The sequence below is a fragment of the Solanum lycopersicum genome, chromosome 1, assembly GCF_036512215.1.
Source record: "Solanum lycopersicum chromosome 1, SLM_r2.1".
In the NCBI taxonomy this organism is placed as follows: domain Eukaryota; kingdom Viridiplantae; phylum Streptophyta; class Magnoliopsida; order Solanales; family Solanaceae; genus Solanum; species Solanum lycopersicum.
Window position 1 is genome coordinate 79,218,685 of NC_090800.1, and position 13,515 is coordinate 79,232,199.

At 34.4% G+C, this 13,515-nt stretch overlaps 1 protein-coding gene across 1 annotated transcript; it reads right to left on the reverse strand.

Annotated features, from left to right (window-relative positions):
• Positions 1-3,728: 3,728 nt before the first annotated feature.
• LOC101248714 (eukaryotic translation initiation factor 4G) lies at positions 3,729-11,699 on the reverse strand. Its single transcript, XM_004229669.5, has 11 exons — positions 11,480-11,699; positions 11,038-11,263; positions 10,809-10,918; positions 10,432-10,599; positions 10,197-10,270; positions 10,039-10,095; positions 9,087-9,851; positions 8,504-8,932; positions 5,317-8,429; positions 4,290-4,484; positions 3,729-4,189 (listed from the first exon to the last, which is right to left on the reverse strand). Exons 2-11 carry the CDS (start codon positions 11,211-11,213, stop codon positions 3,859-3,861), a joined length of 5,418 nt encoding a protein of 1,805 aa, XP_004229717.1. The 5' UTR covers positions 11,214-11,263; positions 11,480-11,699; the 3' UTR covers positions 3,729-3,858.
• Positions 11,700-13,515: the final 1,816 nt, after the last annotated feature.

Genomic DNA, 13,515 nt, shown 5'->3' on the forward strand with positions numbered 1-13,515 from the left:
TAATCATTCGATATAAAAAATGTGTTATTCAAACTACATTTTTTCTCTAAATATACTTTCGAAGAAGATATTTAATTTTTCTAACACCCCTTTTAAAACCTAACATGTTAATTTTTATAGGTTCACAATATGAAACTTTTTTTAGCAGATTTCATATTTGCATTAAGAAAAAAAAAATCAATATTTACTAGTAATGATTTAATGCAACTGTTTAATTAAACTTAACGTGTAGATATGGAGTAGAAGTCTTCCAATTCGTGTCTGCCAAAATCCAAATTTTTTTTAAAAAGGAATATAATGTGCTTTTAATGTTGTCAAACATTATTTGGTCCATGTCGTTGATTGAATTCTCAATTTAAAATAATATTTTCGTTACGAATATTTAGTAAATTAAAAAAAAAGGAAGTTTCCTAATATTTGACTTAATCATCATTAATATATGACTTCACATGCTGATGCATTACATATTATGTTTAGTTAAATTTGAAGCGTTTATACTATCATATCACTGAAAAAATATTAAATTTAACGTATGATAAATAAAATTAACGAAATAGTGTATAAAATATTTATGAGATTAGGAGTAATTATAATTAGTGTAGATCACTAGAACGTGACTTCACATCTAAGACTAATTGGCCATCATTAACTTTTGCCACCTGTCTATTAGATGAAATAATCTTTGTGTTCATGATTATGGAACTTGTAAATAAATAAATGAAATACTAGATAATCCAATTAAAGAAACTTTTAGCTTAAACAATAAAATTAATATATAATATATGGTTTTAAAATCAACAATTATTAGAACCACTAAAATACTGGTTGTTTGTTAAAAGAGGATCCCTTTAGGTCATAATTTTCGTCAAATATTTTTTTTATTATTATAAGAAGTCATCTGATTTTGGTTTTCAACCTTAATTAGTCTTTGAATTAGTACTAACTAATATAAGTTTTGTCATCATATGTCTGCTACACTTTCTGACTTAATTTGTTTTTATACAATTTTCCATTTATTTATAAATAAATAATAAAAAATAATTTTAGGTAAAAAATGATAATTGATTGTTTTATCCCACTTCCCAGATGAAACTTATAATTTCAAAAATGATATAATATGCAAACCAACGGCCGCTCAATATATAACTTAATTAAATACTCTTAGGGTATGTTTGATAAAGAGGAAATATTTTATTTTAACTTTTTTATATTTGATTCTAAATATTTTTTCTTCGGAAATAATTCTTTTCAAAATAAAAAAAGAACGACTTTTCTAATAAAAATAAGAAAAATAAATTAGATGTATGAGTTGCCCCTTGACTATCGTATCCCTCACCACCATCGAACCCCCAAACACCCTATCACTTTTATAACATTTTATCACATAATATATCAATATTTTTAAAATAATATTTTATTAATTACTTATCACACGCTTAAAAAATAAGTTAGATATTCACTATTTTTAAAAAATTATTTTCTATGAAAAACATTTTTCTTAAAAAAAAAAACACACCTTTTTAAGTAGGTGGCATTTGGAGAACGAAAAGAAGGATACGCTAAATCAAGATTGGAAATGAGAGATTCTTGGCCTCAAGACATTTTGACAAATCCTATGTTGGATCCCTACTAATTACGAATTTTATAATTAATTAATAATTAATTAATACAAAATTTGCATGTAATAATGAGGTGAAGACTCCCTTGTCTTCTGCCTACCTTAATGCAAATACAAAGCATCGTAAGTTAATACTATACTTTAAATTATCTGTTATGATTTGGTAAAATAATTATCTTAAATTATTTATTATTTTAAAATATTTATGATAAAATTAAATTTAATCTTCATAGTAATTCTTTTAAATACTACAAATATTTGAATTATGTAGTATGATATGATATTGAAATCCGTGTAGTTCAAGCCCTCTTGTTTTTTAATGGAAAAATGCTTAAGTATTTTCTCAACCTATACTCGAAATCTCAGAGACACATTTATATTATGTTAAGGTTCTATTACGTCTGAACTTAGTTTATAAGTAATTTTTTATCCCTTTCTACGTGGCACTAGCTTGAAAAAAAAGTCAATCAGCATTAGACCCACAAGATAGTACCACGTAGGCCAAAAAAGACTAAAAAATCATTAATAAAATAAATTAAGGAGAGTAATAGGACTTTAATATAGTATAAGTGTGTCTTTAAGATTTCAGGCAGAGGTTGAGAAGGTACTTCAGCAATGGCATTATCTTTTTTTAATTCATGTATGTGAAATGGTTTCAAGTAATTTGGGGAAAAGATAACCTTGGTTCAGTTATTTTGATTTTTAAAAATACTTTATCATTATTAATACCAAATTAATTGGTATTTTGAAGTTTGTTTTCTGTATTTTGTGGTACCGTAAATTGATAATAATAGTAATTTATTTGATTTTTTAACTTACAAATACTCATATAATAAAGAATTATGACTTAAACTTTTTTTAAAATGAAAAGTTTCAATTATATCATATTAATATCTTACGCATATAAAAATGATTTTAATTCTTTTGTAAATCAACTACTCAAAAAGGATATATCAATCAAAATAGAGTGGTACATTAAAATCCCAATTATAAAATAAAAGATAAAATGCATAACAAACATCACAACATTGAAATCGTGGTATAAAAAAAAAAATCTTTATATATATATATATATGATAATTCCTTATTTATCGTATTATGTCTATCTTTAGTGATGATACATAAATAAAGTAAATATTTAGTGAAAAAAAGTATATATTAAGACATAGATAAGTATAAAATAGTCAATCTTTCAAAATTGACATTTTATTTATAAATATGTAAATGAAAATCGCGATAGATAATTTGAAGAGACTGAAATACTCCTTCTGTTTCTATTTAGTTATCACCATTCACTATTATACAATTTATGTTTCTTAATAAACTAGGTAAGTTTATCAATGTTCCCTTATTTAGTGTTCTCTTAAAGTCAAATTTTTGATTAATGAACATGAATCAATTTATTTTGCAATTAATTAATTTGATCAATAAACACGAATTATTTACTTAATTTTTCTTTGTTAATCAAATGTATATTTTTTTCAAGGTTAAAAGGTAAAATAAAAAGAAAAGTATCATTGATTTATAAGATGAAAAGAACTAAAGAAACCTATATTTCTAGTAAAAACGAGATATAAATAAGAGTATAATTATTAAGGTTTTGAGATTCCAAACGGACTAGAATATGTGTGATCCCATCTTTTTGATTCTCTAACCTCTTGTCTTTGGTGTTGCTGACAATCTGATTGTTTCCAATTTCCCAGGAGGGAAACTACTTTTTGTCAATTGTCAAATTATGTAAAATAATATTTTTGAGAAGAATCATAATGAATAGTATTTTTTAATTTTTGAAATATTTAGTTAATCTCTTTATGAGATTTTACTTTGAAAAGTTATTAACTTTTGAAAAATGAGACATAGCTGATTTAATCAGGAAAAAATAATGTTTGCGTTTTTTTATAAAACCGTTTCCATTAAAAAATGGAAGAATTCGAATGAAAAAACAGGCAAATAATATGATAACTCAGATCTACATTTTTATATGCAGATTGGTAAAAAGTTTTCCATAACATGTCCTATGCTTTTCTTCTTAAAAAATTATAATTTTATAATGATGGTATTAAAAAAACACTTGAGTTGATCCTATTTGCTACTGCAGTTCCGAAAAAAGAAAAGAAAAAAAGACATGAAACCCTTATATTGATCACCATTTAAATATATATCTGCAAAATTAAAATGTGGCCTAAAACTAGACATGAATCTCTACCAAGATACAATTCCTTCCCCCACCTATTAAAACCCTAAATAAATTTGTCTAGCTTCCATTGCTTCTTTGAACCTTGAGGCCGAAAGTTCTCAAGCCGCATAGTAGAGCTTCTGCAAATCTCCGAAACTGCAGAATCACCTTGCTCGACCTTTATCATCTCCAATGTGCTCCCAAGAACTTCAGCAGCAAGCCCTATTTCCACAAGCCGTCCTTCCTCTTCTCCGCCTTTGTATATCAAACTCCCTATTTCATTGAACGGTATCACATTTTCCGATATTACCTTCCCAAAGATGCGACCAAGAAATTCGGCTGCTCTAGGGGCATCATTTACTGCATCCTCCAAGCTAGTCAGAACATTTTCAAACCTGAAAGAGTAAACAAAAACATAAAGTTGAACACAAAATCCAAGTGATTTAAGAGCTTGCATTCTAATTTTTATTAATAGGAAAAAGCACAACTCCATACCCTTTAATTAACTGATCTTGACTTATTGCCACGTCTCGAGAAAGAGTTAGACCAATTATAAGCTTTGCCAAAAGATCCCTTTCCATATCCTTCCTCTCGAAGGAGTCAGTAACCCAAAGTGAGATCATTGATGGATAGAAGCCAGGTGAATTCAGGTCTTTCACACACAAAGCAACCTCTTTCTCATCTTTCGCACTGAAATGAAAAGGTTTTAATTTAATTAATAATAAACTCAATTAAGTCGCAATACGCTTTAGCAAAATTATGTACCAAAAATAAATTGCATAGAATGCTTCTATGGTTCATGACTAGGGTACAAGGAGGATTCAACTTTGCTACTATAGATGAAGTTTAAGATGACAGATGCTAAAAGAACCTATGCTTATGTGATCTTCATTACTAGAAATTAGAAATTATAATTTTCTTGGTTGCAATAGGAGACAGAAAAATTGGATACTGGGGAGACACGCGTTCTGAAACATACAGTGAGAAAATTCTCCTACTAAACCATCCTCAGATAACAAAATAACAAGGTACCTTGTGCTTCAAACTTCCCAAGGAGGCATACAAACCTAAAATATGATCATAACGGGCTTTCTATGCTATTACTGCAGATACTATTGAGATATACTTGAAAGTTAATGTTCCTCGCTGAATTCCAAATTTAAACTTCTCCTTTTTGGTTGGAAAAAGGCTTCTTTCATGGGTAGTGAGACCCCACAAAAGAAAAAGACTAGTAAACATCTTCTTTGGAAGAGGTATTATCAAGATCTATAATTGCCGAACCATATCATAAGCTTATGCTTCCTAAAAGTTTAGACATTCCTGATGATACCGTGAATAAGTCAGCCAAGTGTTGAACCAAAATCTTCTTATATCAGAAGCAACTTTCTGAAAACAGTTCCAGAATGGGTACTTATTTTGAAGTAGATAAACCAACATATTTAAAGTAATTTGTGCAGAGCACATAAACCATAGTCAGACCAACACATAAAATGCAAGTAAATAATAATCAGTTCAGAAGTACCTGTAGAATTCCTTGATAGCAGCCATAGACATTTCCAGCAGACGTTCTTCTGGCCAGATCCTGTCAGGAGCCACATTTTGTGTGGAAGTCGCCCCTCCACTTCTTACAAGTGGAGAAGGAGGCCGAGATGTGTCAAATCCACGCTCCTTGTTCCCATATGTCACGTTCCTTTCTGGTGCACTTGATTGATCATGTTGACTAGATAATCGCTCAGGCATGTATTTGGGCGCAAGCTCCTCTCTTAAACCATAAAGGGGGCGCTCTGACAAAGAACCATAGCCACTTTGGGCATGTACCATCCTTCGAGAGTCTCCAAAACTTGACATATTATCAATGCTTGGTCCAGCAGGTTGGCCCCTGGAAGACATTCCCTTTGCAAGACCACCTTGGGGTCCAAGTGTGATCGGATCATCACCAAGAGGCCTCTGGGTCAGGGGAAGTGATAATGTCCTATTCTCGAAAGAATGCCTCTCATCCACCCGTACGTCCTGCATGCCATAGCCACGGACCTGTGGAGACATAGGACGGAAACCCCCCATCTGGGAGCCCGGAGAAGACAACATACCCCCTCCTCTGGGAACAAAATCCATAGGTTGACCCCTTCTACTAGAACCTCCCAGACTAGGAGTACGAGCAAGCCTAGTAGCTTGTGCATGTCGTTCTTGGGCAGCATCCCTATGCACTTCCTCGATCTTCTTAGGCCCTTCAACTTTTCTCCTTTGCTGCCATTTGTTCTTTCTTAGATCAATTGAATCCTTCAACATGAACCTCACCCTAGAAGAAAGTTTCATGTTATTTGACAACTTCTCCAACATATCAAAGTATGCATCCATATGTTCCTTTGCTTTGGCATGATCTATCATCTCCCCAATTGTACTCATCAACTTACACAAAGCTTCAACATTCTCCTCGTCGGGATTTTGATAGTCACCTAACAACTTCTTGATGCACTCGTGCATAATTCTCTCTGTCAACATTTTCTTCTTATAAAGTTCACCGATCAGTCTTATATTGCCCAACATTCGTCTCCGTGCTTTCACTCTTTTCTCCTCCCTCTCCTCTGCTGACAGTTTTACCTCACCTTCCTCGTTAGTTACATTGGCTTCTAGTTCTTCTCTTTCCCCTCTCTCAAACTCTTCCTGACATTTGTTTAGAAGTAACCTCTTAAAAGTGATTTTTTCATTGTCTACACTCAGATCAGGCAACTCGGCTGCTAGGTGTTGACAAAAATTGGCATACATCTCACAAAAAGTTGGCTCCATCAAAGCTTTGTCAAATATCTGAGAAATTACACCTTTGAGTGTGACATAATTGTCAATATTAACTTCTTTCACTTGCTGGAATAATTTGTCAAAGTTCTGGGGAGTAAGCTTATTTAAGATAGCTTTCAGCTGTCTCTGCTTGGCTTGTTCCTCATCTGTTACTTTACCTACTTCATACTTTACTTCAGCTTTGTGCATATTCTGTGCAGGTGTGTGAGGAGACGGCATTAAACCCTTTTGGAAAGCAGTTCCACGCTGCCACCTGTCAGCATCAACTCCATTTCTCAGGCCTCCTCCCTGAGGTGGACCCATGGATTGCATTGGTCCAGATAGTATTCCCCCAGTGGCTAACTGACCCATGGCATACTGACCCACAGCATACTGACCCATGGCATATTGAATGGGCATTGCACCTCGCGGGTGCCGCAGAACACCAGAATTGCCTCCTGGGCCAGGTCGGAACCCCACACCATTTCCCCCAAAGCCAATGTCTGGCTGAAAATCTCGACCAGGCATAGGAGGCCCAGGCATCTTATTCCACTTGTCTCCATCCCCAACGCCACTTCCGCGACGTTCACGATGTCCGCTGGACGGCCTATCAGTACCTCTTCCTGGACTAGGGAATGGCTCACGCATAGCACTGGCATTGAAGTTAATTAGAATATCCGCAACATCAGGAGCAACATTAAAACCCTCAGGAATATCAATGCATTGCTCTGCAAATTTAAGCAAGAAGTCTCTTGAATATTTCTTGGTAGTCACACCATCACCATCTTCACCATCAACCTTTCTATGTTCAGGAGCAATTTCTAGTTTAGGAGTAGATACATCTGCAGCATCCTCCCAATCATCTGGCTCTGCTTTAACCTCACCAACCTTCTTAGTTGATCTAAGATCTTCCTGATGCACATTGGCAGATGGAGGCATAGAGTCATCTTTAGAAGTGAGTTCAATGGTTTCGATTGATTGACTAAGTTCATCCTTCTTCTCTGGACCTTTGTACGCCATATAAAGATCAGAAGTCGCACCAGCAGCATCTGCCTTCTTATATAAGTCTTTTTTCTTCTTTTTACCCCTAGACATAGTGACCTTAGGCACATTGGAATCCACCAAAGATTTCTCCTTGACGCCAGATGACGACTTGGAAACTAAACCGGCGTTACTAGTTTCAGTATTTTCATCTTCACTCTTTGAAGTGGCCTCATCAGAACTCTTCAACAAATCAGAGGCGAACTCCTGACTTGCGTCAACCGACTTTGTAACAGGAGCTTCTTCGGGGTCCGCAATATCTGATTCCTGATCATCTTGAGCCGATAGACCAATTGCTGATGTGCAAGCCTCGGTATTAGTAGAATCCTGGTTAGAAGTGGATGATGTAAAGCTATCAGCTATGCTATCAACTCCAGTTGAACAAGCTACAGATTCATTCATGTGCTCCACTCCAATTTCTGGTCGACCATTCTCAATATTGGCATACGCTGCTCTCTTTGGAGAACCCCCTTCAGTTAGGCCAGACACCTCAGGAGATTCTACCGGAAGAGATTCTGAAGGTGGCTTCAAGCTATTATTCTCGTCCTGCTTCCCGGCCTTAGACAATGCTACTTCATTTCTATCCCCAGTTTTAAGTACTGGTTTGCCCGCATCCTGATTTCTGGAATCCAAAGGTTCAGACAAATCTTCCTTTCCACAATTTCCAGTAATATGACTTCTCAATTCAGCGGACTCTGACAGAGATAGACTTTCCCTAGTGTTCACAGCAGTGCTCACTGAGGCAGCAGTATTGACCTCAACGAGTGTGGTTAGTGGATACTGGGGAGTCTGAATTGAAACTGAGGTACATTTCCCAAGAGCCTGCAAAGAACTTCCAGTCATAAGTAGGACCGAGATAGTATAGTGATGTGGTTATCAAGCATGCAAATAAATACCTTATCTTGAACAGTCAATTGTCCCCTAGTTACTTGTTTTTTCTTTTGATCTTCAGTGGAGTCTGGGCCACCAAGTGTTTCACTAGCTGCATCTACACTACTATCTCTAATTAGAGATGTTGAAGACTCAATGGGAGCTTGAGAGGTCAATGACAATATGCCAGCTGCTGAGCTCTTCCCTGAGATAGAATCAGCCCCTTTAGTAGATTGTATATTTTCTACAGGCCTTGAAGAAGATTTTGAGCCATCGCCAGTCCTTGACTGAGTGGTGGAGCTTTGATGTGAAGTGTTTGCGTCTTTCTGAGAGTGAGCTGAATCTCCTCCACATGGCTTTGAGAGCCTCACTGGATCTTTTCCAAAAGAAGAACTAACAGATGGTAACTGCTCTTTTCCTGAATGTATTCCTCCAGCAGCCGGTTTCACTGTCACCTAAAGTTGATTAGCATGAACAAGATACATTATGTTGTGAGCATGCACGAAAAAATTAATTGCAAGTAAATAAAACTCTTAGGTACTGATTTCAGTGATAAGCATAAAGAGAATTGAGATAGAAAATTCCATGCAGGATTTGGCCTCGACTAACCTGATTAAAAGGCCTTGGTGGCTGAGAACTCTGAGTGTTACTGAGAGGAATAGAACTTGGAGCTTGAAAGTAAACAGAATTGGAATTATAAGAGTTGGGATAATAGTTAGGATGACTGGGAGAATATGATGCAATAGGCTGTGATTGAGGTGGCATATTAGGGTGTGACCTCTCTTCAAGCCTCAATTCTTCATGAGTTTCCGGGTGAGTTATCTTCACACTTTTACGTTGACCTAGGAACTTCCCAGCCTGCTGCGGAGAAAACTGTGATGGCATATTCATTCCCATGTTCCCCAATTGCTGAGGCAGCTGAGCCCCAATTCCTGATGAAAAATTCAAGCCCTGCCCCTGATGCATCATCCCTTGAGACTGCATTGGGTGGGGTTGAAGATTTGAGACAAACATTGGCTGCTGCATAGGTGGATTGACAATTGGCAGATGCATCGGCATTGGTAATGATGTAGCAGACATGGAATGAGATGGAATTTGTGGTCCAGGACCACCAAATTGAACAGGAACTTGAGGTGGCTGGTGGAATGGAATTTGCATGTGCATTCCAGGCATGGGATGTGTAGAAGGCTTTTGTGTTTGAGTAACAGGAGGTGGAGCTAAAATGTGTACATCTCTTTTGGGCTTGTTAGCCACCCCATAAGCCTCACTATGATTGGATTGGTTGAGGGGTCCTGCATCCTTTCTTGGCATAGGCTGCTTGGAAGTGGATGGATTTGGCAACGAAGGAATAGCTCTTGAAGTGTCACCACGAGCCTGCGAAATAAATTAATGAATCAGAGCCATAAGCTACTCTGTGGCCCAGGACTAGATTGCTCCACGGGCAAGAATAACATCATATTGTTCCAACAAATACAAAGAAGCTAAATTACAAGCTCGGTTATTCAGATCGGGTATCAGAAAATTCATAATCAGACAAAAACGAAGAAGATGATGAAAAAACCTGGGCTCTCTTCTGCTCATCCAGATTTGGTGGAGCTGAGCTTGTTCGCGCAGGTATCTGTACACATTGTAAAAGCAAATACCTTCAATTATTAGCACGAAAGTTTTCAAATTAACCACACACAAGAGAACACCACTCATGGTGGAGTCTAGAAATACCTGAAGAACATTCATGACACCGGGACTTATGGATCCAAATTGAAGTGGAAATGACTTAGATGCATCTCCTGGATCTAGAAAATCAGAAAGTAATATCATTCAATAGTAGGAACTACAACTATATACATAAGAAGTGTCAATATTCCTACACAAACAAGTTGTCAACCCTTCCCCACCCCCACCAACCCCACCCGAAAAAAGAGTACAAGTAGATGTATAAAGACTGAGAAGATACTCTTTGCAGGAGTGACAGGTGCAGACGACTCAGAGATTGGAGGGACGACATTAGAAGTTGGAGCTCGTGGCACTGCTCGAGTAACCTTTTGAGTCGAAGCATCAGTTGGCTTAACAGTAGCACTGGGAAGAGGTGTGTGCGCAATAGCAACAGAAACATCTGATACTCCTGCAACAAGATAAAGTGAACTATACTTGAGTTGAAGTAAAACAAAAGTACCACTAATACTCTATATTGAACCACATTATACAAAATTATCACAAACAGTAAGCTTTAAACCTATAGAACCCATCTCAGCATTCAGAATAAACTAGTAAAACTAGTACTTCGCAAGCCTGATATGCATGCAAAAAGATTATTATGGTCAATTGACATACCATGCGATGGTTGTTGCTGATGAGCACCATTCAGATGAGAATCAGAGCCAGCACCAACGCCACTTACCCTAGGTTGCCCTCCTTGAGCATTATAATACTTCTTGTTGAAACTAACAGAGATAAACAACAATGGATATCCAAGAATCACCAGTAAGTATAGAAAAACCCTAGTTTATTTTTACAAAACGATCAATTTCAGAAAATAACCCAGAAACAAGCAAAAACTCACCTTCTATTAGAAGTCAAAGATGGATTGGAGGTTGAAGAAACAGGAGGAGGGGCGGCGCCTCCGCCACCGCCACCACTTCCTCGGCCGCCGCGGTGCTGATTAAAGCTACCGGATCGGGCGGTTCTCCTGTACTGAGACGACTCGCGAGTGTCAGCCCTTGATTGATTGTGGGACATAAATTCAAACCCTAGAGAACAGCTTTGCTGTGTGTTTTTCAATCTCTATCCTACAATACAACAGATCCACCAATCAATCAATTAAGAGAAGTAGATAAAAAATCAGAACTTTCATCATAAATCAACAATAAGAAACCCCAATAACCGAAATCAAAAGAAACCCACTTCAATACAAACCCCAATAAACAACCCCAAACCCGATTCTCGTGTTTCTAACCCGACCCACCCAACAAACCCTAGAAACAGTAATACTCACAGTGTCTTACCTGACAACAAAGAAAAGTATCCAAACTAGGGTTTCAATGACAGTGACGATTGGTGCAAACCATTAACACAGTGCAAACGAAAAGTGAGGAAGAGGAAGAGAAGAAGAAGAATGAGAGGAAAAGGGGAAAAAGGGTATGTGTGTTGTTGGTAAGGGAAAAATGTTAGTATGTTTTATTAGAGAGAGAAAAAATCATTTATGAGTAAATATTAAGAAAAACTATCTAAACCCAAAAAGGTATATATATTTATACAAAACTTCTTTTTTGGTATTAAAATTGAGAAAAAAAATATGTCAATCGATTTAATTTCTTTTCATAAAATAGGCTCTCTATCTTCAAAATACGTAAAGAATACATACGATATCATATCAAGTAATTGATTTAAATTTTTCCGAGATAGGCCTTCTACCTTCAAAGATAATGGATAAGACTGAATATAATATTATACATATTAGGAAATTGATTTAAAAATTTTTAAAAATATGGATAAGAATGACTATTACATTAAGTAAGTGATTTAATTTTTTTCGTAAATTATCTCTCTATTCTCCAAAATACGCATAAGAATGAGTATAATATTTAGATTGATGAGTACAATACTATATAAAGCATTTGAGTTAAGTTTTTTCGAAAATAGTCTCTCTATCTTCAATCATTCGAATAAGTATGAACATAATGTCATATTAAGCAATTGATTTAAACTTTTTTCAAAAATAATATATCTACCTTCAAAGATAATGAATAAGAACAAGTATAGTATTATATATATTAAGCAATTGATTTAAAAAAATCCGTAAACTTTCTACCTTCAGAGATACACATAAGAATGATATAAAAATTAAAATGAGAAAAAAAATATAATATATAATTAGATACTCGATTAAACGTAACTGTCAAGTAAGAACTCTAATTTCATGAGTATATATTAGTACACGCATCGGATTGATCTCAACTAGCAACCAAACACTATATTTTGTATCTGTAGTATCTCTAAATACTCGATAATGATATGGCACACATATTTTCAGTGGTATCTAAGTAATCATTTTGTAAGTTAGAGTATTTAATTGACAAGATATAGACAAGTTATGATGCCTAAATGTACGTAATCAAAGTTAGAGTATTTAACTATCAATTGATGTCAAGTTTAAGTGTATAAATTTATATACTATGCCAAAAAAATGTTGAGAAGTAAAAATTAGAAAATTTTCTTCTCTTATTTGATTCAATAAGCAACGATGAAATTAGGAAAATATTTATTACGGTAGAAAAATATTTTTTCACACATGATTTATATTAAGTAGCTAAAATTTTCCTTTAAAAACATTTAATCTATTTTCATAATGTAAAGGTAAGATTGTGTACACACTACCTTCTCAATATATTATAAAATAATATGGAATATGTTATTCTTTATTTATTAGATAAATTTATTTTAACTCGACTCTTAAAAAATGTGACACACATTGTAAAAAATGTGATATATATTACCGATTTTAATATTTTGTCTAATGTATTATTTATTTTTCAAAAATAGATTGAGAAAGAAAAATAAAAGGAAAGGAAAAGTGTAGAACAATAAAAACAATAAGAAAATTGTTTTGTTTGGTTTAATAAAAAAAAGCAACGATAAAAATGAAAAAAAAAAGGTACTTATTATATTAGAAGAAAAAGATTTACTCATCTCCGATATTTAATTAAGCAAGTGATTTATTTATCTATTTTAAATACCTTAGTCTAAACTCAACTAGCAATTGAACACTCTATTATCGTGTCCCTATACGATATAACTTTTTAGAGGTTTCTAGACAATTATTTTATAAGTTAGAGTGTTCAACTAAAATAATGAAAATGAATTACAATATATATATATATATATATATATATATATATATATATATGCATATACAAAATTATATTATTTAATTATCAATCAAGAACAAATTTATATATATTGTGCCAAAAAAATAAATAAACATAGAGAAGTAAAAATTAGGAAATTTCCTTCACTTATTTGATTTATTAAGGAATTCTGA

Bases quoted from the DNA above. Each gene is read 5' to 3' on its own strand.
- LOC101248714 (XM_004229669.5), bottom strand. From the start codon at position 11,213: ATGTCCCACAATCAATCAAGGGCTGACACTCGCGAGTCGTCTCAGTAC. The intron at 9,852-10,038 runs GTTTTTTCATCA...TTTATTTCGCAG, and splicing joins ATGAGCAGAAGAGAGCCCAG to GCTCGTGGTGACACTTCAAG. The intron at 8,933-9,086 runs GTTAGTCGAGGC...AATCAACTTTAG, and splicing joins CACCAAGGCCTTTTAATCAG to GTGACAGTGAAACCGGCTGC.